The 24644-nt window shown below is 43.0% G+C and overlaps 2 protein-coding genes across 2 annotated transcripts; both read right to left on the reverse strand.

The window, feature by feature from the left end:
- Positions 1-4673: 4673 nt before the first annotated feature.
- On the reverse strand, positions 4674-5626 carry LOC102071543 (taste receptor type 2 member 9-like). The gene is given in 2 exon segments (XM_014271262.2): positions 4674-5023; positions 5026-5626. Coding segments are annotated over 2 exon segments (951 nt in total).
- A 3201-nt stretch (positions 5627-8827) lies between these two features.
- On the reverse strand, positions 8828-13359 carry MTRES1 (mitochondrial transcription rescue factor 1). The gene is made up of 4 exons (XM_005493010.4): positions 13202-13359; positions 11192-11624; positions 10275-10347; positions 8828-9278 (listed from the first exon to the last, which is right to left on the reverse strand). The coding sequence occupies exons 2-4, from the start codon at positions 11614-11616 to the stop codon at positions 9102-9104; spliced, it is 675 nt and encodes a 224-aa protein (XP_005493067.2). The 5' UTR covers positions 11617-11624; positions 13202-13359; the 3' UTR covers positions 8828-9101.
- Positions 13360-24644: the final 11285 nt, after the last annotated feature.

Raw genomic sequence — 24644 nt, forward strand, 5'->3', positions numbered from 1 at the left:
AGCAGATCTCATCTGATGCTGCGGTGGAGTCCAGAAAAATGAAAGCCCAAGCAAGAGCTCTATGGCTACAGGAAATGAACCCTGAGCATTTTCTCCCTTCCAAATGATGACAGCCATGTTTTCTGTGGGATACAACAGCCAGCAGGATCTTACATGAATATTCATATCCCACACTCCTAATGGCATTTATTGGCAACCATAGAGACTTGGAATGTGACTCAGAGCAGTTTTCAACACTGTGCCAGCCCTGGGCAGCCATTCCCATTGAGTTCTGGCACCTGTCATGTGTCAGTTTCTCCAGGCTGGGCACATCCTGCATCTGTCCCCATGGGCTGTGCAAGGTGGCTGTGCTGATGGACACACTGTCCCCTGCAGTGCCAGCTGAGTGGGGCTGGTGCACAGGACAGACAGGGATTCTGTGCTGGCTGTCACATTCTCAGGGGTTTCATGGGAATGGAAGAATGGATCTGCAGTGTTGTTTTCTGGGACTTTGTGTGGTGTTTTTTGTGGTACCATGTGCAAGGTGCTGGATTTTGCCTGCTGAGTCTCAAGGCATGTGAGGTTGGGAGGGATGGATGTTGCACTGGATGTAGGGAATGAGAAGGACCTTCCAGGGCTTTTTTTTTGTAATCAACTGTGGCTTTCAGGTTAAAGCTTGAAGCACAAGAGCAGCAGCAGTGAAAATGGGGATGTGTGGCTGTTTCTGTTTTTTCAAGGCCTTTCACAGGGGAGATGTGTCCAGCACAGATGCTTTTAGTCTACCTTTGACCTTGAGCTGCTGGTGACAGAAATGATCAGTTCACAGTGGTTTTGCTGTGTTCTTACTGGACATATTTCATGTTTCACCTGCTGTGATGGGTGGACCTTGTGCAGCTGTCACATTCCCACCCAGCTGCTCCTACACTCTCACCTACGGTTGGGGCCGGTGTGGAAAATAAAATGTAAAACCTCATGGATTGAGATAGGGAAAGGGAGGTCAATCACCAGGGAAAGTCATCAACAGAAGAGTCTTGAGGAGAACAAAATCAAGTTATTTATAGACTATTGGAAATATTGTAGGCTGATAAGAACCAAAGAGAAAATATGAACCTGCTACCTTCCACCCTCCCCTTCTTCCTCAGAGCAGTTTGACGTCTCTTTCCCAAGTTCTCTACATCTTTCCTCTACATCAGGGATGGGGAATGGGGGTTGCAGTCAGTTCATACCAAGTTGTCTCCTCCACTCTGTCCTTGCACTCTTCCCCTGCTCTAGCAAAGGTCCCTCCATTGCGCTGCAGTCCTTCAGCATGAGCTGATTCCAGCGTGGCCTCTGCAGGGGCTGCCATCCCTTGGAATACACCCACCCCACTGATTCTGCTGTGGGGTTCTGGGGCCTTCTGCTCATTGAAGTCCAGTTATGGATGGAACATATCCCAGCAGTGAGGACCAAGGAATGTTGTGAAAAACATTCCTGAAGAACAGGGCCAAGGAAGGGAGGGGATAGGTTGCTCCATGTGCTGGAGAATGAGTTCCCCTGCAGCCTGTGAAAAGCACCAAGGTGAGACAAGTGTGCCCTGCAGGCCATGGAGGTGTGTGGTGGAAAGGAGAGGTGCCTGCAGCCCCAGGAGTTTCAGCATTGCAATCCTGGAAAACAAAATGAAATCTCCTCAGAGCAGGTGTCATGAACTTCTTATGGAAATATAAATTCAAATCCTAATCATTCTTAGCCCCAGAAGGCAGATTGACATGTTATCAAGTGGCATCAATTATTTGCTTGTCTATTTCTGGGGAGTCGCTTTTTAAGGAGAGTTGGGCAGGTTGGTGAGGCAGCCTGCTAGTATCAGTGGTTGAGAGGTTGCTCTGGCCTTAATGGTTGTATCACTCAGTTCAGACGCATGGAGGAAGCTTTTTGCAGGTGAGATGAGAAATGCACACCTGGCACTGGGTGTGAGGTAAAACGACCCTCTGATGTGAGCTGGTAAAAGAAATGACCAGTTCAGGTTCTACTCTGTTCATGCTGGTGTGAAGGGAACTTACCTGTCTCACCACCCAGGAGGCCTCTGACAGTCACGCCCCAGCACCAGAGACTGTCACTGCAGGCACCAAAGCCCCTTCACCGTGGGCAGCTGCCCCACTCCACTCCCTGCACACACCATGCTCACAGCCAGACCAGGTTTCCTCTCCAGCTTGGCACTGGCTTTCCCATAGTGGAGTCTCAGGCCTCTGGATCTTTCAAGCACTTTAGTCATGGCACAGTAGCACAGAAGCAGCTCAAGCTGGGTGCCTCTGAGGAGGTAAGCCAAACAATTGGATCCCTGGGATTTTGTGTCCTTCCTGTCTGTGCACATGATGACTGGGGTGTCCTGAGTGCCCAGTCAGCAGGCTGGTGCCACAGGTCCCTGTGCCCTTTGCTGTGCACGGCCTGGCACCATGCTTGGGACTCCCAGCCCTTCCCCACAGCCTGCAGCTCCCTCCCATTGCAGCTGCTCCCTGAGCTGTCTGCACTGAATGTGTTCTTCCCCACTGAAACTATTTCACATTTCACTCTCATGGTGGCAGCTGTCCTCGGGCAGCTCTCAGAGCCCCATTCAGTCACTCCTTGACTCTCACTTTGGAATTAGACAGGAGTGGCAAATAAGGTGGAACTGCTCATGAGTCAAGATGAAGAGAGGGGAATCACTCCCCAATTATTCTCACAGACAAAACAGACTTGAGACAGGGAAAATCAGTTTAATTTATTGCCTATTGAAAACAGAGTAGGATGATGTAGAACATGCACACAACTAGAATATTTGCTCTTCACGCCCCTAATATTCTCAGACTGGATTTCACACATTCAGGGATCATCTAGCACCTCCTCTCCTAAGGAGCCCAAGAGAACAGGGCATGTTCTTGTCAGTTCATAAAACGTTGTCTCCTTTATTCTTCTCCAGCTCCAGCATGGCTGCCCCCCATGGGCTGCTGTCCTTCAGGTCTTCTCTTTACCCAGAGGAGCCAAGGTGGTCGCTGATGGGATGAGCGAAGTCCGGGTTTGGGACCATTGGAGTGCCTGGAATTGGCTTTTCCCAGCATGGGACAGCCTTGACCTCACCTGGTTGAGACCCCACAGGCCCCCAGCTGCAGCTCCTGGCCCAGGCACCCTGTACATCTGCCTGTGGGTCACTGTGAGATGAAGCTGTGGCTTCATTCCACACTGCACCTTGCACAAAACCCACCTTCCTGGGGCTGTAAGGGAGCCAGAGTGCACTGGGAAAAGCCAACCTCATCTCCAGGTGAGAGCAGGCCAGGAGAGCAGTCCCACAGAGCAGGCAATCCTGTCCTTGCAGGCAGTGGGGCACAGAGGACACGCAGGGCTGGAGTGGGAAGGGGGCTCTGCAGCCCCTGAGCTCCCCGGGGCCGTTCCTGCCTCGCTCTTTGTGGCTCAGTGACCACCTCTGGGGAGTGTCAGGGCTCAGCGTGTTCACACTGAGCTATCAGCCACTGCCAGGCACTCATACAGCCCATAATATGTGCCACAGCACAGGGCCACAGCAGAAGGAAAGGTAAACCAAACTAGAGAGAAACCTCTTCATTGCAGCCATTTCATTCTGTGAATACCAAAATATTTGTGGCTGCTTGGCAGGATTGTTATTCCATTTTTACAGCCAGTTTGTGTTCCAGTCTTGCACATTTTTCTGTTCCATTTAGAGTGTAGAAATTTGGCAGAAAATAAAGCCCTTGCTGGTCCTCAGACATGAAAGGGCCAGGATGCAGCTCAGTTTCATATGTGATTCTGCCAAATTCAACGTGTAATTCTTTTCATGTTCAATAAGAACTTTCAGAGTCACAGAATCACAAGTCATGCATTTTATTGAAGAAATACAAATTGGGAATTGCCACTAATAAATACACTCTAGCTGGACTAGCTCTAAATATATTTAGGAAAATGGAAGCAAATAAGGAAGAGCAATGGTTAATTCATTAAGCTCAACTTCACCACCAGGTAGGCCTATGAACAGAATTTCACCGGGGTACAATCTGACAGTCAAAAGAGCCAATCTTAACCAAGTGGTGTTCCCTGCTTTGGGGAGGAGAGCAAAGCAATCCTGTTGTCCTGTCTGCACAGTGGGGTCATATTCCCATCCTCTGCCAGGCAGGATTTGAAATGCCAAATCGATCCTTTTGGGAGAAATGCAGGTGAGGCTGCAGTCAAAATACCTCCTTGCTGCCATGGTGAATGGGGGTGGGCAGCCAGCTGCTGTGGAGATGAGGGATAGCCAGGGTTGGGATTGCAAAGGCTGTGAGTCTTGGGCAGGGGCTGAACACTCAATTAGCATCACTCCCTCTTCCACTGGGCCCAGGCAGAGGTAAAGGGGCTCTGCCTGATGATCCATCACCCCACCAGCAGACTCTCATGCCCACATTAATCCCTTCACCACACAGGGGCTTAGGCATCATTCCTACCATCAGGATTGAATTACTTTGTTAATAACAAAAATATATCTCAAAGATTATATAAGTCTAGAAATGATTATAATGTATTCGGCTCATAATAACTTAGCTCAAAAGATATGAATCAACTCTTTAATTTAGATATTGAAGAGTGAACATCAGTATCATCTACCTTCCCTGGAGAGTTTGTTCAGAAATTACATTACTTATTTCTTACATTAAAAGATCAACATTTTACATGGGCTCCAGCTTTGATTACTGATCCTACTTGATGAAAAACTCCCACTTCACACAGGAGAGAATCTTCAGCAGTGCCTTTTCCAGCTTGGGATTACTGAAAATCAGAATAAGGGAATGAACACCTGGAAAAGCACACAGATATATGGATATAAGAAGTGTCATGATATTTTCTTTCGTCATGACATAAATTATTGTCAAGACCAAACATACAAAATTGATGCTGTACATCACTAAGAAGGAGAGGACAGATTTCATGGCTCTGATGTGGGCATCCATGTTGAGGTCCTTCATGGAGGTTGTCTGCATCGTGCGCTTGTGTCTCCAGAGGGAAAAGAGAAGGAAAAGAGCAGAAAAGCTGACTGCCATGAATGAGCAGCATATCCAAATCCAGCGAGAAAAAAAGAGAAGTAACAATGTTTATCCTTTCTGATAGTTACTTCCCAAAAATTTTCTTGGCTGTTGGAAGTGATGTTGCTACTCTGCGCAGTTTCCATGAGGTCATAGATAACAATACCCATAGCCAAGGCTACAATCTCTGAGCCCAACAAGAGCCAGGGCACCATCCTGTCAACATTTACTTTCAGGTAGATGAAGAAGCTGTTCCTGAAATTGGCCATTTTTATGCAGTAGAAACCACAGAGACAAGCTGAGACCCACAAGTTGGAATAATTAAAAAATGTTTGAAAAATTGCCAGTAATAGAAGTATAGTGTGAGCATAAAGATATTTGGGATATATTTTTGAAAGGAATTGTGATACCCATGAGGAGCACAAATAGGAAATCCTGGAGCATCCCAGCAGCAGCAAGATCTTCTCATTAGAGTTCAGGGTTTTCTTTTGGACCCAGGCAATGCAAAGCACACAAACGATGAAAGCATTTATCCACATGCCAGCAAATGCCTCCAGGGTGATGATGGCCACAGTTGAGGCCCCGTGTGCAGTGACATTGGATTTCTGTGGAGGGAGAGAAGCTTCCATGGTGCAAGCTGGGGAGCAGAGCTGTGCTGGCCAAGGGAGCTGTGGCAGCAGAGCCTGAGGCAGGTCAGTGGCTGCTCTTGGTGGAGTGTCAGGGATGGCAAGAGGATCTTCATAGAGCTGCTGCTGCTGCTGCTGGGGGGGATTTTGGTGCGGCTTCTGTGGGCACAGGGCAGGTGCAGGGATGTAAATGTGCTGGGTATCCCCTTACCCGGGGCCACTCTTGACTATTTGAATGTTGCTTTGCGGGAAGGGGGGGGGCTGTGCTGGGTGTCACAAAGAGTGGAGAGTGTTTTGGTATTGAAACTGATCCCTTTTTGATCAGTGTCAGGCTTCAGGATCTGGGTTCCTCTGTCCCTTTTTTTGCCTATAATGATCATGCAGAGCCCTTGTTGTGCTCAGCCGGTCAGGGCACTCAGTGTCCTTCTCAGTCTGAGAGTCTGGGTGCTTCAACGTTCACCCCAGATTCTGGAGAAGCGGAGTTCATTTTGATGCTTCACAGGCATTGAAATCCATGTTGGTTTTTCCAATGGCATTGCCTTAAGTATAAACTGATGAGCCCCAGCGTGGTTCAGGTGATGGGAGCAAGAAATCAAATCTTGTACTTTTAAAAAGTTCATTTTGGAGAATATGACGTAAAAGGGTAAAAATTGGGACAGGTCCCCGTGCCAGGGTTCCAATCATATCTGCTTGGGAGAATGAAGGCCTTTAAACATGGCACCATGCTGAGTTTCCCCCACACTACAGTGCCCTAAACCTTCCAAATGAATTTAGACCCTGAAAACTGTGAGGTTTTTCCCAGGAAAATTGTGTTAAGCACTGCAGGGCATGGACTGACCATGCAATTTTGGTTAGCACAGGACCTGTCCCATTTGCGAACGTGAAAAGAAAGGCTTACAAATACTCTGAAAAGGAGATATGATCAAATGAAATGCAATTGAAAAAACCAAAAAACCCTCGATAATTGGGAGTTTTAGTGTCCACAACAAAGTGGTCTGGAAGAAAATGAGGTGCAGTACAAAGGTCAAAAACCTGCAAAAAATAAGCTCTCAGATGTTGGAAAAGGAGGTGAAAAAATCAAGGCAGATGACACAACTTTGACAGGAAGATATGAGTGACATGGCATGGACACAAAAAAAAAAAAAATCAATCTTCGCCAAAGAGAATCCCATCAGAAGGCATGGCATGCCATCAAGTGCGGGGACACGGAACAAAGCTTGCCAAAATTGATCCGTAAAACTCCCAAAAAGAGAAAAGAAGGACTTACAAACACTCTGAAATAGCGATTTGATAAAAGAAATTCAATTGAAGGAAAATAAAAAAAAAATTGGGAGATTTAGTGACTACAAGAAAGTGGTCTGGGAGAAAATGAGCTGCAGTGCCAAGGACCAAAACAGGCCAAAACTAAGCTAACAGATGTTGCAAAAGCAGGGGAAAAATCAAGGAGGAAGACATAACTTAGAGGGGAAGATATGAGGGACACAGCATAGATACTTAAAAAAAAAAAATCGAAAATCAATCTTGGCCAAAGTGACTCTTATCAAAAGGCACAGCATGCCATCAAATGCAGGGACACGGATCAAATCTTGCCAAAATTGATCCATTCAAATCCCAGAAAAAGAAAAGAAGTACTCACAAACACTCTGATGCTGTCATCCTATTGGAAAGCTCTCGTACCTTCTCGGTGATTTCTCATGATCAGCTCCTCACAACACTGACTCCTCCTTCTTCACAGCCAACAAACTCCATCTCTCTTCAACCAGCTAACCAACTCTTTTGTAGCACTCATGTTCTTATTGGACACAACCGTGGCCCATTAAGGGCAGGTCTGTTCCTAATCTTTGGTGATTCGTATAGCTGCAACTCCTCAGGTGTGAGACTACCTTCTGCACTGTCTTTATTTTCTTACATTCTATCCCTTCACACTCTGAAAAGGAGATATGCTGAAAAGAAATGCAATTGAAGGAAAATAAAAAAGAAAATGGGGGGATTTAGTGACTACAAGCAAGTGGTCTGGGAGAAAATGAGGTGCATTGCCAAGGACCAAAACAGGCCAAAACTAACCTCTCAGATGTTGTAAAAGCAGTACAAAATACCAAGGAGGAAGACAAAACTTTGAGGGGAAGACATGAGGGACATGGTGTGGATACTTTAAAAAAAAATAATAAGTCTTGGCCAAAGTGAAAGCCATCAAAAGGCATGGCATGCCATCAAATGCAGGGACATGGACCAAAGCTTGCCCAATTGATCCCCATTGAAATTACAAGATTTCGTTTCCCTTCCCGAAAGGAAATAACATTTCCTTTCGAGAAGGGAAACAAAATCTTGTGAACCTGAAAAGAAAGGCTAACAAACACTCTGGAAAGGAGATATAAGGAAGGTCCTGCTTGACCAGCCTGATCTCCATCTGTGATAAACCAACCTCCTTAATGAATGAAGGAAAGGCTGTGGATGTTGTCTACTTGGACTTTAGTAAAGCTTCTGATATTTTCCACAGCATTCTTCTTGATAAAGTGGCTGCTTATGGCTTGGACAGGTGCATCATTCACTGGGTAAAAACCTGTCTGGAAGGCTGGGCCCAGAGAGTGATGGGGAATGGGGATGGTCTCTTCTCCAAGACAACAAGTGATTTGACAAGAGGAAAGAGCCTCAAGTTGCACCAGGTGAGTTTTAGATTGGATATCAGGAAAGATTTCTTCACTGGCAGGGGTTGTCAAGCATTGGAACAGGCTGCCCAGGAAGTGGTGGAGGTATTTACCATCACCATCACCATCCCTGGAGGTATTTAAATGGTGTGTAGATGTGGCACTTATAGACACAATTTAGTGATGGGCTCGGCAGTGATGGGCTCGGCAGTGCTGGGCTCGGCAGTGCTGGGTTAATAGTTGGACTCAATGATCTTGTCTCTTCAACATAAACTATTCTGATTCTATGATTCTCTGTCACCATGAAGTTTTCCTGCTTAGAAATATGGCCCTGCAATCAGTATCCTGCTGCATTCTTGGTATAGCAGCAGCATATATAAGTATGGAGTTGGTATTGTTAACCTTTAATTAAGATTAAATAATGAAAAAGGAACTTTACATAATTGAAGGCTTTCGTCCTACTTCATGAATAGAGATAAAACAAAGAAAGTCATTTTGCTTGATGTGATATCCGCTTTAATGTAACCTTTCTGATTAACAAAATTAGACAGCAATTAAATAGTGATCAAATCAGTCTTTATTGATTCATTATTTATAAGAAACTTCCTGGAAATGTAAGTGTTGGATCTTTTAACTTACAGTACCACAAGACAAAGCTACCAACAAAATTGACAGGCTTTATTGCATGATTATTGATGTATGCAGCAGAGCGAGATAACATTCTGACACAAGCCCTTAAAAAGGGTACTGTAATTTTGTTCAACCAAAATTCATATTTAACAAAAAAGTATGTTTTTCTGCAAAAATCTTATGCTGCCACATGCAACCCCTCGTTACTTAAGTACATCCTGTTTGGGCACTTTTAAGTTTTTCCAACGCCTCAAAACAACTTTGTATTTTTCACTTTCAGTTTTGTCAGATAATTTTTTTAAGACTACCCGCATAACTACAGCACTTCCTGTTTCTTTATCTTCACCTATTATGAGATCCAGTGTGTCACCAAGTTTCACCTGGAAACAGAAAGAGAAGATGAGTGATTATAAACATTGCCTGGGGAAATCCCCGCCATGTTCCTTTCTTTCCACTTAATATTCCTATCTCACAGGAGAGGAGGAAGGCAGCCAATACGAGACCTATTTTAGATCCTCCAGAGATGAATTTCCAGGAAAGTCATGGCAATATGCAATTACATGTCTCAGGACCTCCCATGCCAAGAGCTTCACACTCTGTGTGATACAACCAACACCTAACTCTGTAAAAAAGGTTTCACATATGTCTTTATTTCCTGTCAACACAGACACAAACCAGAAAAGTGTGAAGTTCTTCCTCCTGCCTTTAAAACAGTTTAAAGTGTTTCAAAGAACAGAGTGCTCAACAAGTGCCTGTGCTCCTCTCAAAGGTCACAGAAGCAGTATACCTCTCATAAACCAGCCTTAACTCTATGGGATCAGGAATCAAAACTTCTCATCATATTGCCCTTTGATCACAGTAGCCACAACCGAGGATCACCCTCACATAAAGAAAGGGTAGGGAGAAGTAAGTACATGTCTGGTGACCCTTCTGGCTCTCTCCTAACTGTGGTCCTGTGTGCTCTATTACAGGTACAACAGCCTTCCCTCAGCTACCCGAGTTTCAATCCCTTTCTATCCTCAAACTTCCTCTTTTTCTTTAATCATGTGCCTGCTCCACCAATATCTCAGATTTAATCATTCCTACTCCATCAATCTCACATAGTGATATCATCACTTCCTTCAGCAACTTAAAATGTTCCATCCTTGCTGCCTTCTCCTGGCTTTCAGACTTAGATTTGACTCTCCAACCACACAAGTTTCCTGTCTGCCTTAGGGAATAAAGTTTTACCCAGGGAACCATGGTCACACCATCCCCCCAGGTGGAAGTGGTGTTAGCAATGCTGTGCATTCACCTTTGCAGAGTGGGCTAGAGGGAGAAGATCATACCTTAGAAATTTTCTTGTATTATATTAAAAAAAATTTTAAAAGTCTTACAGTTCTACTTTTCTTCCATAGTTTTTCTCCATTCAGCCTGAGTTCATTATTGTAGAATGCGTCTTCTACTTTACTGAAGAAAAACAAGGTTTTATTGCAGTTACAGTGTGCAGCAAACAAAATGCAATTGTTTCTTTGCAGAAACACAACACCACCATTCATAGGCAAGGCACATTTCTACACCTCTAACTTGTGTGTAAAGGACACCACTTAAGGTCAGGAGAGATTTGAACTGGAAGTAAAGAAAAGGGCTTTCACAAATATTAAATGAAATAATAGCATGTAGTTGCTCTGTGCCAGAAAAGCTGTTTCTAGAGATCTGTCTCTTGAATATCCAGTAAATACTATCCCCTTTCCTGCACCAGCCAGTTTAATAATTTGTTAGTGATCAAGTTATACTAATATTCTGTTCCAACAGCACAGTGATATCACACTTCTGCAGGTTGCATTACATCAAACACTGTGATACATTTATAGACTGCACATTTACCTGGTGGACCTGTGAAGCTTATACTTACCAGCCCCTATTTCTCCATTCATTAAATAGTGCATTATTTTACTCCCTCAATCGCAAATTAGACCTTTTCATATTACACAGTACAGTATTTTGCATTTCCTTACTTTTAAATAAATAGGAAGTGACTACAAAATGCCTCCTCAGCAATCTTAGAAATACTGCATATAGGGAAAAGCAAAATCAGGCTGTTTCAAGGGAAGTAGGGTGAAACAAACAGCAATGTCCATACATGCAAAACATCTATTTAGAGAGTCAAAAAAAGCTACACAAAAAAAAAAAAAACCAAACAAAAAACCCCAAACACAAATATTGAGTTATTCCAGCAGTAAAAACTTATCAAAAGTCAAATTTTAGATGCATGACATCTTTCTCAGTAGCAAGTTGTTTCTTCTGTACTTACTTTCTTGCCATGTCTAGACCAGCTTTCAAGATCACGTCATATCGAAGAGACTGCACTACTTTTTCAAGATCCTTGTAATCTTTTACTACATTGGGGTCATTTTCAAATTCATCTTCCAAATTACTTTCATCTTCATCCTCTTCTTCCTCCTCTTCTTGTACGCTTTGTCTGCTCTTTTTAGAGTTTTTGCTGCTTTTGTTCCTCAGAGAAAATACTGAGATATACTCTGGATAGAGTCTTAGTGCACTGAGTCTGACTGGAGAAAAACTGAAACATCTTCTGTAGTTTACTGTGCTTGCTTGACAGCTGCAGAATAAGCTTCTCCTCCAAGTGGGATACAGTTTATTTGAGGGAAATTTCTCCCACAGTCCGATCCAGACATTTAGTTTTCTGAAAGTGCTGATGGGGAGTCTGAAGCCAGTCATAGCATAACCTAAAATAAAACAAACATTCATATGTAAAAATGAGCAACTGCTTTGACGGAATGGAAGGATTTCCCTACATATGTCATAACAGTTACTACAGAAAGATGAGTATCCAGTTCCCCATACAGTGATGCATCACCTGAAAGCACAAGGCTTTAGGTGGCTTTATGATCCGACTTTCTCGTATACTGGCCAAGACTACAAAGAGCTAAGACACCAGATGAGAAACAAACGCAGAAAAGCCCAGCAGAATACTCCGTTTGCAATTCTTTTTCTGGTGTTCAGCATTAACTGTGCAAACACATTTGTGGCACTTCCCTCCCTACATCTGAAATACAATCACAAAATACACAGTAACGCTGCTATCTGTGTCATAAAAAGCACAGGGATATCTCTATTTATCATGAGTCATTGTCAATACAAGCAAGTTGCTGAACATTGCAATCAAGCAAATCCAGAAAAGCTGAAAACTGCTTAACCTCCGTTTCTGCTTGTACCACAAGACCCCTGCGTGGCAAAACGCTGCACAGCGTCCCCCCCCCCGCCCCGTTTCTCCAGATGGGAACTGGCGCCGCGGTAGCGCTCGGCAGAAATAACACGGCTCTGTGCACCGCAACAGGCGTGACACCAGGAATGACACTGCCAGCAGCAGGCTCATATGAAAGCTCCCTGCTGTGCAGGGCTGATCAATACAACACTGCTGCTCCTCTCTCTGACCTGGGACAAGTAGGGGCATACATCTCCAAAACACCTCAGATGTCTTTCAAGGCTCTCAGAAACTGATTTACAGCCCCTACGAGCTGGGCGCTCCGCTGGCTTTTACTGTGATCTCATATCCACGGAAACACGTGTTTCCTTACGAGATTAGAGTCTGGTTTCCCCGCACCCCAGTGACCTCTGCCGGAACATTAAATGAGGCGGTATTTGTGGCTGAGAAAAACAGCCCTGATCAATGACAGCAATTACCGACCAAATAAAAATAACTACACCTCCCCTGTATTTTTCTTGTCTCTAAATATGTGACCTTAAAACATAGGACATATAGTTTGAATTGTAGGACGGTACAGAGCGACTGCAGAAGACACAGGCCTCTCCTCAGTTCGGGGGCAAATTCCAACAGTTATTTGGAACTGCAAGAACATGCAAAGAAATATTGCTGCAAATATTACTTGCAGAACGTGCAAAGAGATATTATTGCAAATACTGTTTGCAAAACGTGCTAACAAATATTATTGCTTCTTTTTAGCGTTCGACCTTAGTTTGTTCCGCGCAGGCCAGCGGGTACAAGCGGCCCAGGAGGGCGCTGAGCCCGCCCGGCGCAGCAGGCGCGCCCCCTCCGCCCCGCTGGAACCCCCGGGGATGCAGAGCGGGGCCCGGCACCCCCTGACCCGCCGGCGGGGCCCTCGGTGGCGGCAGCACCGGCACCGGGCGGCCCCGCCTTCCCCGGCGGCTGCCCCGGGAGGCCGCAGGGCCCCGGCCGCGGCCCAGCCGCCGCCGGCCGCCGCCGCGACCCGGCCCCGCCGCAGCGGAGCCTTGGCGCGCCCGCCCCGGCGGCGGCGGAGGGCGGCCCGCGGGCCGGCGTTACCTGGGTGCCGGGGCGCCTCGGCCCGGGCCGCGCTGCCGTCCCCGCGCCGCCGCTCGCCCGCCCGCGGGAGGCGGAGCCACAGCCGCCGCAGCCACGGCTCGGCGCCCTCTGCCGGGACCGGGGCTCGGCGGACCCGCTCGGCGCCCCGGGGCGGAACGGGGCCCGCTCCTTCTCCGCCCCGTGCCCGCCGGTCTGCGAGCCGAGGCGCCTCTCACGGAATCACGGAACGGGCAAGGCTGGAAGGCGCCACAGTATTCATCTGGTCCAACCTCCCTGCTCAAGCAAGCTGTTTCAAGGGAGGTAGGGTGAAATGAACAGGAATATCCATACATCCAAAACATATTTAGAGAATCAAAAAAGCTACACCCAACCCCCCCCCCCAAAAAAAAACCAAAACAAACAAAAAACTTATGTAAAAACTTATCAAAAGTCAAATTTTAGATGCATGACATCTTTCTCAGTAGCAAGTTGTTTCTTCTGTACTTACTTTCTTGCCATGTCCAGACCAGCTATCAAGATCACATCATATCGAAGAGACTGCACTACTTTTTCATCCCAGAACACAGGGCACAGGATTGTGTCCGGGCAGTTGCTGAGTATCTCCAGATCTCCAGTGAAGAGACTCCACAAGCTCTCTAGGCAGCCTGTTCCAGTGCTTGGTTATCCCAGCAGTAAAGAAATTCTTCCTCATGTGCCGATGAAATTTCCTGTGCATCATTTTCTGCCTGTTGCCTCTTGTCCTAATAGTTGGCACCACCAAGAAAAACCTGGCTCCATACTCTTGGCATCCTCCCTCTAGATATTTGTGACTGCCTCTCCCCTTCTGCACCCTGTGCCCTGTGGTTTGGGAGAAGAGGCTGGAGGGAGCTGGGAGAGAGGCAGGAGGGCAGGAGGCTGAAGCGGGCGTCCTGCCGATCCCTCCTCAGCAAACCGGGAGACTCCACGGGAGGAGCCCTCTGTGCTTGGGCCACCTCTGCCCTGTCCTCTGCTGGACGACTGGTCCAGCCACTGATGGTGTCCTGCTCCACTGAGATGTGCTGGAGCTGTTTCCCTTTATCATTTTCCCAGCTTTCTAAGGAAGTTTTTTTTTTCCTGTATTTTCAGCCCCTCATGTTCTGACCAAATGCCCAAGCCAGTAAAACATTTAAAATCTCTCACTGGGGAAATCACTTCAGCAGACACACAAGTTTTCCAACCACACATTGATTTTAAGGGCTTGGCCACCATAACATTTTAATCCAAACCCCTCTGTGGCTCATGTTTTCCCTTATCCTTCTTATTTTGTTTCACATAACATCTCCCTCTTTTACTCAGCATCTCCATTACTGGAGGTAATTCATAATTTCTTTTCTGTGGAGCTCAGAAAGTAGGAGAGGTCCATTCCCTCTTCTGCCTTCTCTCAGATTTTTCTGTCCTGTGCACCAATCTCTTGGTGCTTCTGATCGCTCCAATTTCTCAGCATTTGGGGAATTCTCTGTATCCATACAGAACAGGCACAGAATTCAATCAGATTGGTAGCCTCTTGCCCTCATGTGGCTGCACGAGGTTAAGGGTAATTTTGGCAAATGGAAAAGCTCCTCAGCTTTACAGTTTTGCTTTAAAATGCTGGCCACCTCACCTGACAGACCAGTCATCCCTTGGAAAAATACTGGCAAATCTGAAAAGTGATGTAACTGCAGAACTGCTGCTGAACAGCAGCTGTGCAATTAGCACGGGCATTATAAGTGCTTGCTTAATTTTTCACCTGTATAAACTTTGTCATAAAATGTTTGAATGGGAGGGTTTTTATGTCAGGGACATTTGGTAATGGAGCAATTAATGGGCAAAGCTATTTCCCCTCCTTAGAAACTTCACTGGGAAGAAATCTCTGAACACCTTTGTGTCTTTATGTATTTTGAATGTTCCAGTGCTAAGTTCTGTGAGATTCTGACCAATTTCAGTTGAGAATATAGCCTCTAACTTTTTTAGCACTTTTCCCCTGTATATCATAAAATATACATACATACTTACTGAGGGGGAAAAAAGAATGGTAAGAGCAACTTACTTGCATTCGTAGTGGCACATAGTGAGTCAAAACAGAAAAAAATGTCAAGAGGAGCATGGATTCCCTAAGCAGAAATGAGTAAAAACCTCATTTTTACTCCAAGGAGTAAAAAAACCCTCAGCCAAAACTCAACAAAAACCACCCCAAACCTGTCTTTCCATACACCCCATTCTCTTCAAATATTTTAGAATTTGATTTGTCTCATGTAGGATTAATGATCTAACATTGCTGAGAGTGAAGTTAACTTACTCCTTGTAAACCAAAATCTAAGTATTAGTGCCTTTCTATGTTGTTCAGGTATTACACATCCTTATTACCCCTTCATATTGAATGGCAAGGTAAAGAGTGTGTCTGAAGTCACTCCGTCTTTTATATTTTAAAATATGATGATACTGTTGCATCTCACAGAAGCAGGAATTATTCAGATGCAGAAGAAATGCGACTTGGTTGTCATGAGCAGGCATCACAAATCTGATTTATCTCATCATTTCGCAACCCCAAACAGAGACATCACCTCTGTCACACTTGCTGAATTTCCTAGTCCAGCTATGAGGGCAACTGTTCCAGTTGTACTGGTTGGAAAGGACATCATGTTATTATTACATCTCAGTCATGAAAGCAGATGCTTACCAAAGTTGTTTGGGATTCCCGCCCCCCCATGCTGCCAGGATTCATTCAGCCCTGGACTGTAGAGGAACTTCAGCATCTCTCAGGTCTTCTTGACAGACTCCCACACCACAGTGTTGAAGGGTCATGAAAGGGAACTCCCAGCACAGGTCAGTATGTGCACTTTTTAATAAAGAACGATGCAAAAATTAAGTTGAGAATGATTAATCCTGCTTTTTATATATGGGACTGTAATTACAACCAAAATGTTCCGAGGGGGTGAAGACCTCAGTGTAGTTTTTCTCAGTCTACCATTAGATGGCACTGAAAAGCTCCTCTCAAAGCTGTCAGGGCTCAGGCTTCCCGCACGAGAGGCTTTGCTCAAGCTCACTTCAGTCATAGCTATCTCTCAGCAGGATGTTCTTTAGGCTGCTTTCAGATTACTTTTTTTTTTTTTTAATATAAAACCTCAGCAACATACAGTCAAAAGATTCAGGGTCGGTAAGAAACAGTGATCATTCATCTCTGGCAGATTCATGGTGATCTATTTTATTTTTTATTAGTCTGACCAAGTGTATTCTTGCCATGGCTATTCTCATAGGATTGATTAATTTCTTTTATTTCCAGTGGAGTCATCTCCTCTCTAGGAAGGGTAATGCTTCTCTTGTTTGATTTTCATTTTGTATATTTCACTGTACTCCCTATGCCATTCACTCACAAGGAGATTAGTCTTTTAGGTTTGATAGCTCAGAGAGAAAATTCTCAGTAGCTTTTGAGCTGTATGTTTGAATCTGTAACTGGGAATTCCCTCCCCACTGCCTGGGGTTTTTTGTTACCTTTGTTTTCCTGCAAGGTCAGTCGAGTGGCAGTGCTGGATCTGCTGACACTCATTGCATCTCAAAATAAAGAGCCCCATGCTGCCATTTGGGTGCTGTGAGTAGCTCTGACTAACATTCTGCAATGCACATCTCACCAGATCACTTGTCTCTGCAGATTTAGCTCCAGCATTGCGTTGTTGAGACCACACGCTTTTTAACTTACAGTGCTTATTTCAAGGTGAGAAGGTGACTGGACAGTGTTCTATGCATATTTATGCTGCCAGGCCAAACAGAGTGTTCCCATACGAGCATCACCTTTAAGTTTGTCCATATTCATTTGAATAATGAGCTTTCTCACTGCTAATTCACCTCTTCCAATGTCATACCTATTGTAACTGCTTAGACGTTCTTTTTTCTTAGTCCATAGCCTAGAGACAATTCCTCTAGTTGGTTACTTGCATTCAATCTGTGACCAAATAATCCTATCATCTGTTTCTCTAAAGCCCCTCTCTGAAAAATAATGCAGCAGAATCTTCCTTTCCAGCTCTTCCAGTGCTGCCTTTTCAGCTGACACGCTGCTCTAAACTTCCCTTTCTCACACATTTGCCCATATAATCTACTGTGCTATCTTTAACTAAAAAATATTGTATTTATTCTCTTTAGGATACCTTTAATGTATTCAGCTCTTATCCCAGCGCAGTGAAACCTCTGTTTCTCTCTACTTACCAACTCTTTGTGTTGCCATTTCGTCTCTTGTGGTAACAACTGCATTATGAACTTCTGTCTGTTTTTTTTCCTGCAGCCACATTGACATCCTGCAAGAGAATCCCTTGCAAGTTTTCACAAAGCACCTTTACTTGCAGTTTACTTATTCCTTGAAAACCCATCTTAGACATTAAAGATGGTAATTAGGGGAGTAGGGGAAGGTAGATGAATTTCAGGTATTGTTTTGTATTTCTTTAAGTGATGGAGATACAACCACTTGTTAATGTAGCATTCTCTCTTTTTTTCACCATCCTTTTCGCTACCTGGCTAATTTGGCTTTTGTACTCTTATTATCTTCTAAAGAAAGAGGCTACATTGAGCCATGATAAGAAAGAAGATGGAGATGGATGATGCAGGTTGCTCTGATTTGCACTGAAGAAGTGATGTGAGGCCACTCCATCAGACAGAGCATGGTGAACCACCTAAACCAGAAACTCATTGCTGCCTTGCCAGTGAAAACTGGTGTTACATCAGTGGTTAAGCAAGTGGGAGGAAAACAGTGAGTAACTTCCTTCAGCCAGTCTGGTATTAAATCCAGCTGCACCAAGATTAAAAGCTCTGCAGTTTCACTGCTAATTCGTTCATTTCCCAGTTTGGTGAGAGCTTTGCAATGAGATTTGTTTTATTGTTTCACCCTCACTTTCTTGTTTGCTAATTGTCTAAAACACAAAAATTTTTTGGTAGGAAAAGTTATCGTGCTGTTTCCTAAGACAGGATTTGAGACTTTCATTCATTCTGTAGTGAACATGTTCAGATTCTGCTGGTGTTGGTTGCTGCTCTAGGATTTATCTACCTACACCAACAGTGGGTGGCAAATGCAATAAAACCCAAACCCAATCAATTAAGCATTCATTATTTGAACCTTATTTATTAGCCATAAAACAACATAGTCCATGAGCAAATGTTAAGTAGTTTGAATTATTTGTTTACTTTGGTGTTTCCTCTGTATTCTTCTCAGATTAATGTCATTAGTTCTTATAAAATAATGTTCTCTTTTCTAATTGATAGCAACTAATTCAAGATATACACATGCAGGTTTAGCATTATTAATTTCCAGTGGGGAAATTTCAATTGTTTCTCCATGTATGTATAATAAAAGTTTCCTTAAAACAAGCAAACTAAAAGCCCCAAACAAAACCAAACCAACAATATTTTGTGTCAGGTTTGCTTTTAAAAGCATAAAAAAAGGCTGAGCAAAGGACTTCAGCTTCCAGTGTGACTCAGGGACCAAATTTTCTTGATTAGCATCTGTAAACAGAAAAATTTATCTGTTTCAATGCACCTTTGAGATACACACACACACAAGCACACACACACACAAACACACACATAAAGATATAATATCAATAAAGGTGCAGTAAAGAGGGATAAAATGTCAGAATGATATTGCTTGGTGTTAAGGCTGTCCTGCCCTTTCACAATGTGCAGCTCCAGAGGTGTAAAAGATGTGCAAATCCCATGGTAGAAGATCTGGGATGCTTTATCTCCTGGGAAAGCATGTCCTTGCAACACTAGCTGTTTCAGCTCTGGGTGTTCTCATCACCGTGTGACCACTCCTTCTCTGTACCTTGCATAATGATACCATGTGATAAAGTATTCACCATTTAAAAGATACATGAAGTCCTAACACTCCTAGTGATACATGATACGTTTCCTTTCAGCAGTTCCTCTTTTCAAATCCTAGACTGGTCCCTTTTTCTATTATGAAATGGGAAGAATAGCTGATCTTCTTTACACATGTTTTAATCCTGTTTGTTCTTATTTTGATTTAAAATATTGTGTCTTCCCATCCAACTTTAGATCTTCCTGTTTATCAGATTTCTCCATGGTTCGTTATCATTACTTTGTTATCTCTGCCTGTCCTCTACTCAAACTAGAAATTACCTAGAAAAGATTACAAAAGAATAACCCCTTCAGGATGCCATGCAGCAGTAATTAATTCTGAACCTAGGTATTCCATAAGACAGCTCTCTTTTCATATAGACTATCTTCTTGATAGCTGTGGGTAAAAATCTGCCCTGTTAACTGGCAAAGAGAAGGCAGTAAATAAACAATGACAACAAAAACCCAAACCACAATACCAAGGAAACAATAGCAAACAAAAAAAAAAAATGGAAGCAGAATACAAGATCCAGATTGCAAGGTGCAAGTGTTTAACATTTCTCAAAAGAGGACAAAAACTTCCACTGCTATCAGAAAAAAAAATGCTTCGTATGCAGGGCTGAAAACATAGGTCCTGTAAAGTGTCAGGGATAGAAGAAATCACAGCAGTCATAAACTAATGATGATGATTAAAATGACTAATAAGGATGCAAGGATTTTCAGTGTATATATTTTCATTTGTGTGGAAAGAAGCACAGCAAAGTAGCAGTATAGTATGAGGATAGCTAACTGTCTATCCCCAGGTAAGAGAGGTAATGCAGAATATCAAATCCAGTGAAAGAAATCACAGCTAGGGCTCAAGATAATGGTAAGAAGAACTTGGCTGCAATAATTGAAATTACTAATAAGTTTCATCATAAAAGGAAAATTCAGGGAGATGGGAAAAGTGCTAACATTGCACTATTGCTCAAGAACTGGAGTGAGATAATCTCAAAACTGCATCAAACCACAAACAAAACAAAACAGCTGGAAAAAAATGTTCTTTCTAAGCTGCATCAATGAAGCTGTTGCATGATGAAGTCTTATCTTGAGTAGAGTGTGCTACTTTGGAAAAGGTGATCTAATTAAGACAGATTTGAGAGAGTACAAAGGAAAGTGACAAAAAAAGCATTGAAATCCTGTGAAGAAAGCTTGAAGGAATTGAATCTGTTCCTCAAACTACAGGAAAATATAGTGGCAAATGTTAGAGTGAATCATCTATACTCTTTTAGGAGTTGGTGAAGAGATGTCAGAATCTCCAGGAAGTGATTAATCTATTTCAGATGTCTGTGTTGAAATGAGATTATTACGTCATAGAAGCACTTGTTTCCTTTCATCATCCATCAAGGGTTTCCAGGGAGCCTCACTTAGATGTTGATGGCTGCTGTCATGCAACCCTTCCTTCTCTCAATGCAAAGTGTCTGATATGTTTTCAACCAGTAAACACTTTGCTACAAATCTGGTCATCATTATTATCTGTGCACTTTACTATGCAATGCAATAAATTGTTGCAGTACAATGTAAACTTGCAGCAAGAAGACTTAAGAGAATATTATGCAAAGATAGTTTGGCAAACAAGCAGAAGGCCTATGGGCTGGGGAATGCCCTTCACTGATTTTTTTTTCTGAGTGTAATGTTTAAACTTTCCTCAAATCAGAATAAATGGCCTTTGGTCATTTTTACTTCTTCATGTCTATAGACCTGTTATCTGACATTATGCCTCAAGAGTGAAGGAAAGCTCTGTCTTGCTTTTGTCCTATTCCAAGTAGCATGATCCCAAACAATTCCTGACCATGGAAAAGTTCAGGGACAGCTATGTACCAACAGGCAGCTTAGACTTAGCCTTCATCTTCTGGAGACTAAGAGAGTTTAATAGTGTGGACAGGGTTAGACATGTCAGGTGGCCTGAAGGCCAAAGAACAGGCTCTGCTACCATTTAATTTGTTTGTATTGATGTCACCCAAGAGTTTGTTTCACTTAAGCAGAAAGGTGTGCTTTCAAGCAGATCTGAAGCCACACCTAATTGTGTAGGCTGACACCATCCCTTGAAGTCAAATGATCCATGGACATTAAAGCAGCAACCCTTACACATTTCTTCTTGAAACTGTTTCTGGAATCACAATTTCCCTTCTGCTCAAACTTCCAGGCTTACAATTCCAGGTCTGGAAATCATGGTTTTGTTTACTATAACTATAACCATAACTATACCTCTAACTAACCAGCCCAACACCTTTGTCTCAGACCAATACAGATAGGAAACAGTGCCACTGCTGGGATCCTGGTTCTGCATCATGGCAGCAAGGCCCATGTCTGAAGACGTGTGTAGCTGAATCTAATCAACATTTATTACCAATAAATGTAGATTTGCATTACCACCAATCATTAAAAGCCTTCCATTAAAAGCTTTACTAACAAAAATCTAATATGAACCCTTCACTGGAAGAGGAAATGCAATCCTCAATATATATTCTGAGTTCTTATCCAAGACACATGCCAAACAGCTTTGTCCAGTTGTCTAAAATTAGTTTCAGCCAGTCCCATCAGTATTTCAGTCTTGTTCTGCAATGGTAGTGAAGATGCAAATGTAAGGAAGGGTACTTCAAAATATCTGGCAAATTTTGATTATATGGCTGGAGCTGCTGCAACTAAAGTCCTTTCCTTTAGTAGAAAGGACTACTTGTTTAGTAGTCCTTTCTACTAAACAAGCAGCAAGAGAAGGACCAGACTAACTAATGAAATATTAGGAAATATTGACCTGTGAGTTTCTCAAGGCAGAACCATATGCTAAAAATGGATATCAAGGAAACATCACCAGATTATGTCAGCTTAGATCAGCATATGTGGGCTACTTGATGAACACTGCTAAAATGGACTTCTCCAAATCTGTCTTTTGAAAAAACATCAGGTTCTAATACATAAATACATGAGTTCACAGGTGGGTATTAACTAAAATAACTCATAATATGACTCAGGTGAGTACTGAGAGCTGCAGTAGCCTGAGTAGCTGCAGTAGGTGCTTCACCCTGAAGTGGGTGAAGATACTGAGAGGACCCACAGGGTGTAGTAAGTTCTAATATATAAGTACTAAGTTCTAGTCTATGCACAACCAAGGAGAGTGAAGAGCTGGCTGGGGGAACACAAGATTCAGTAATTCTCACTGGCAATTGATGATCCTCAAATATTTTGGATGGATCAAGATTAGCATCTAAAAGGTAAGAGTAAATTAATGGTTAACTCAAAATTATTTCTCATTCATTCCACTTAATGCTCTGTCTCCACTTAATTTGCTAAAGCTTTTTTATTTAAATGTAATGTATTTGAATAAATTACTTATGTGTCTTGTAGACTTCTCTGCCTCCTTTTATAGACAACTGTTGGGGTTTTCTGCCAGTCAGTTGAGCTGATCTTGTTTTCCAGTGCATTATGCAAAGCAGCACAAGTTTTGCTTCTGCTCACTGAACTGAGAGCTATGCCTATTGCGAAGTTCAATCAACTTAAAAGTCACTAGTGGAATATACACATGAACTTACATTTAACTCAAAAGATCAAGATCATTTTCTCCCTTCTCTTTGCTAACCTTTCTAATCCAATACTATGTATTTAACTGGGACAGGTGCTGACCTATGGATAAAAACTAAAGGAAGCAGAACAACAGGGATTCAACAATATTTAACACTGGGTCTCAGCATGATGAGAACCCTAAGAGCACACTGCTATCAAAGGGTGTTTGATTGAGGGAGCACATTGTCTTTTCTGAAAGAAAAATATCTGAAATTCCTTTTGGCCACCAGATAGCAGTACTTCACTTCGTATGGTTCTCAGCTCACAGCATTCCTTGCCTTGTTGAAAAATCCATATATTGGATCCTGGGCTCTTGCTCAGATATATCTTTTGCAGACCTCATGATAGACTTCAGCTGTAAAAAAAAGATTTTGGAATTAGGAATGCAGATGATTTATGTGTTCAGGAGGAATCAATACTGCAGCTTTCCTGAATGGGGAAAGTTGGTTGTACAAATCTAATGGAGTGTTAGGTGTTATAATTTCCAATGACAAAAGCTTCAATGAAAATCTTGGGCTTAAAATACTTTTAGCATTTCTCTCTTGCTGATAGAACATTTCCTTATTTATATTAGTATTTCAGGAATACTTCAAAAAGGCTTTCTTTTGGCCTCCAAACACAAACTTTACAGAGTTTTACTATTTCTGTAATTTATAATTTCTGCCAAATGTTGTTAAACCTCGGGATTTTTTCTTTATTTTTAAGTAGAGGAACAGCCTTCACAATGTTTTTAGAAAAAAGAATTATACCCTCATTTGCACTGAAACTTGTTAAAACACCAGAAGTGCAATACACTGTATAATAATAATAATAATAATAATAATAATAATAATAGTCAGTTGTATCATGCTCTATTGGTTCATGTCACCTTACAAGAACTGTGCATCATCCTCTTTTTTTACAGTTACAGACCTCAGGCAAGACGCCCAGGTAGAGAGAATGGGAAAGGCCATCTGACTGTTATTCTCTCATTCTCATCTGTCCTGGTGTTGACATTTAAGTGTCTCAGCTGCTGCTTCAACCTGGAACAGCCAGTTATGATCCCTATGGGATCATGCAACAGCTGTATCACTTCCTTTCCTCCCAAACAAGATGGGAGAGATAATAATGGCAACCATCTCAGTCAGATTTACACTAGAATATTCTTTGCTTTAGCTATTGTTGAGCCCTAACTGGATTCCCTTCATTTTTCATCTCCTCCATGGAATCTGGTGTCAGAATCACGTGAGCCCTGACTTTATTGCTGTGATTCACATGACTTCTCTCACAGGGAATTTCACTTTTCTGTGGTGTTAGGCTTATCTACTGAATGAAAAGGTGACCTTTCCCCCCATTTGTGAGTCATTTAACTATGACGACCAAAACTGACTGTTGGCAAGGCGAAGTAGTGATAGAAATGTTTTCAGCTTTGTCACTCCTCTGTCATTTGAAGTCCACCACAGTTCTCTTCTTTCTCTCCTTATAGCTCCATAATCATGAAAACCCCTCTTCTGGCATCCAGCTTTCAGTGGATTCACAACCAGAGAATATTCAGAGACCATCAATTTGTTGACTGTTCCCATAGTTACTCTATTGACAGACTATGTCTCTTCATAGTTAAGGGCTGGACTGTGGCTGTGATCAGAATGAAGGAAATGTTGCTTCACAAGTGCTTCAGACTTTGCATAGCTCTCAAAAGCTCTTTTATCCTGGTTTTATATCTTTTGTCCAAGGATTGATATCTTGGGTGGTACAGCTTGCAAAATGCTTTATTTCTGGAAAAATAAAATTACCATAGCTTTGTCAGGCATTCTGAAAGAATTAATGAAAGACTTCGTTTGGAACTAAATATTCTTGTCCAACACAAGTCCCAGCACCTGGTTCTACAGTGAGGTTCTACACCGCATCTCTCCACATTTCCTGTGCTTTTGGACTGAGTTCTAGCAATGTCCTTGGAAGCTCTTCAAAAGCAGTCTAGTCCCTGAAGATGGCCAACGAATTCTGTAGTGTTGGACTTGGGTATCTCCTC

The sequence above is a fragment of the Zonotrichia albicollis genome, chromosome 3, assembly GCF_047830755.1.
Source record: "Zonotrichia albicollis isolate bZonAlb1 chromosome 3, bZonAlb1.hap1, whole genome shotgun sequence".
Taxonomy (NCBI): Eukaryota; Metazoa; Chordata; class Aves; order Passeriformes; family Passerellidae; genus Zonotrichia; species Zonotrichia albicollis.

Bases quoted from the DNA above. Each gene is read 5' to 3' on its own strand.
- MTRES1 (XM_005493010.4), bottom strand. From the start codon at position 11,616: ATGACTGGCTTCAGACTCCCCATCAGCACTTTCAGAAAACTAAATGTC. The intron at 10,348-11,191 runs GTAAGTACAGAA...GTTTTTCTTCAG, and splicing joins GGTCTAGACATGGCAAGAAA to TAAAGTAGAAGACGCATTCT. The intron at 9,279-10,274 runs GTAAGACTTTTA...TTCTGTTTCCAG, and splicing joins TATGGAAGAAAAGTAGAACT to GTGAAACTTGGTGACACACT.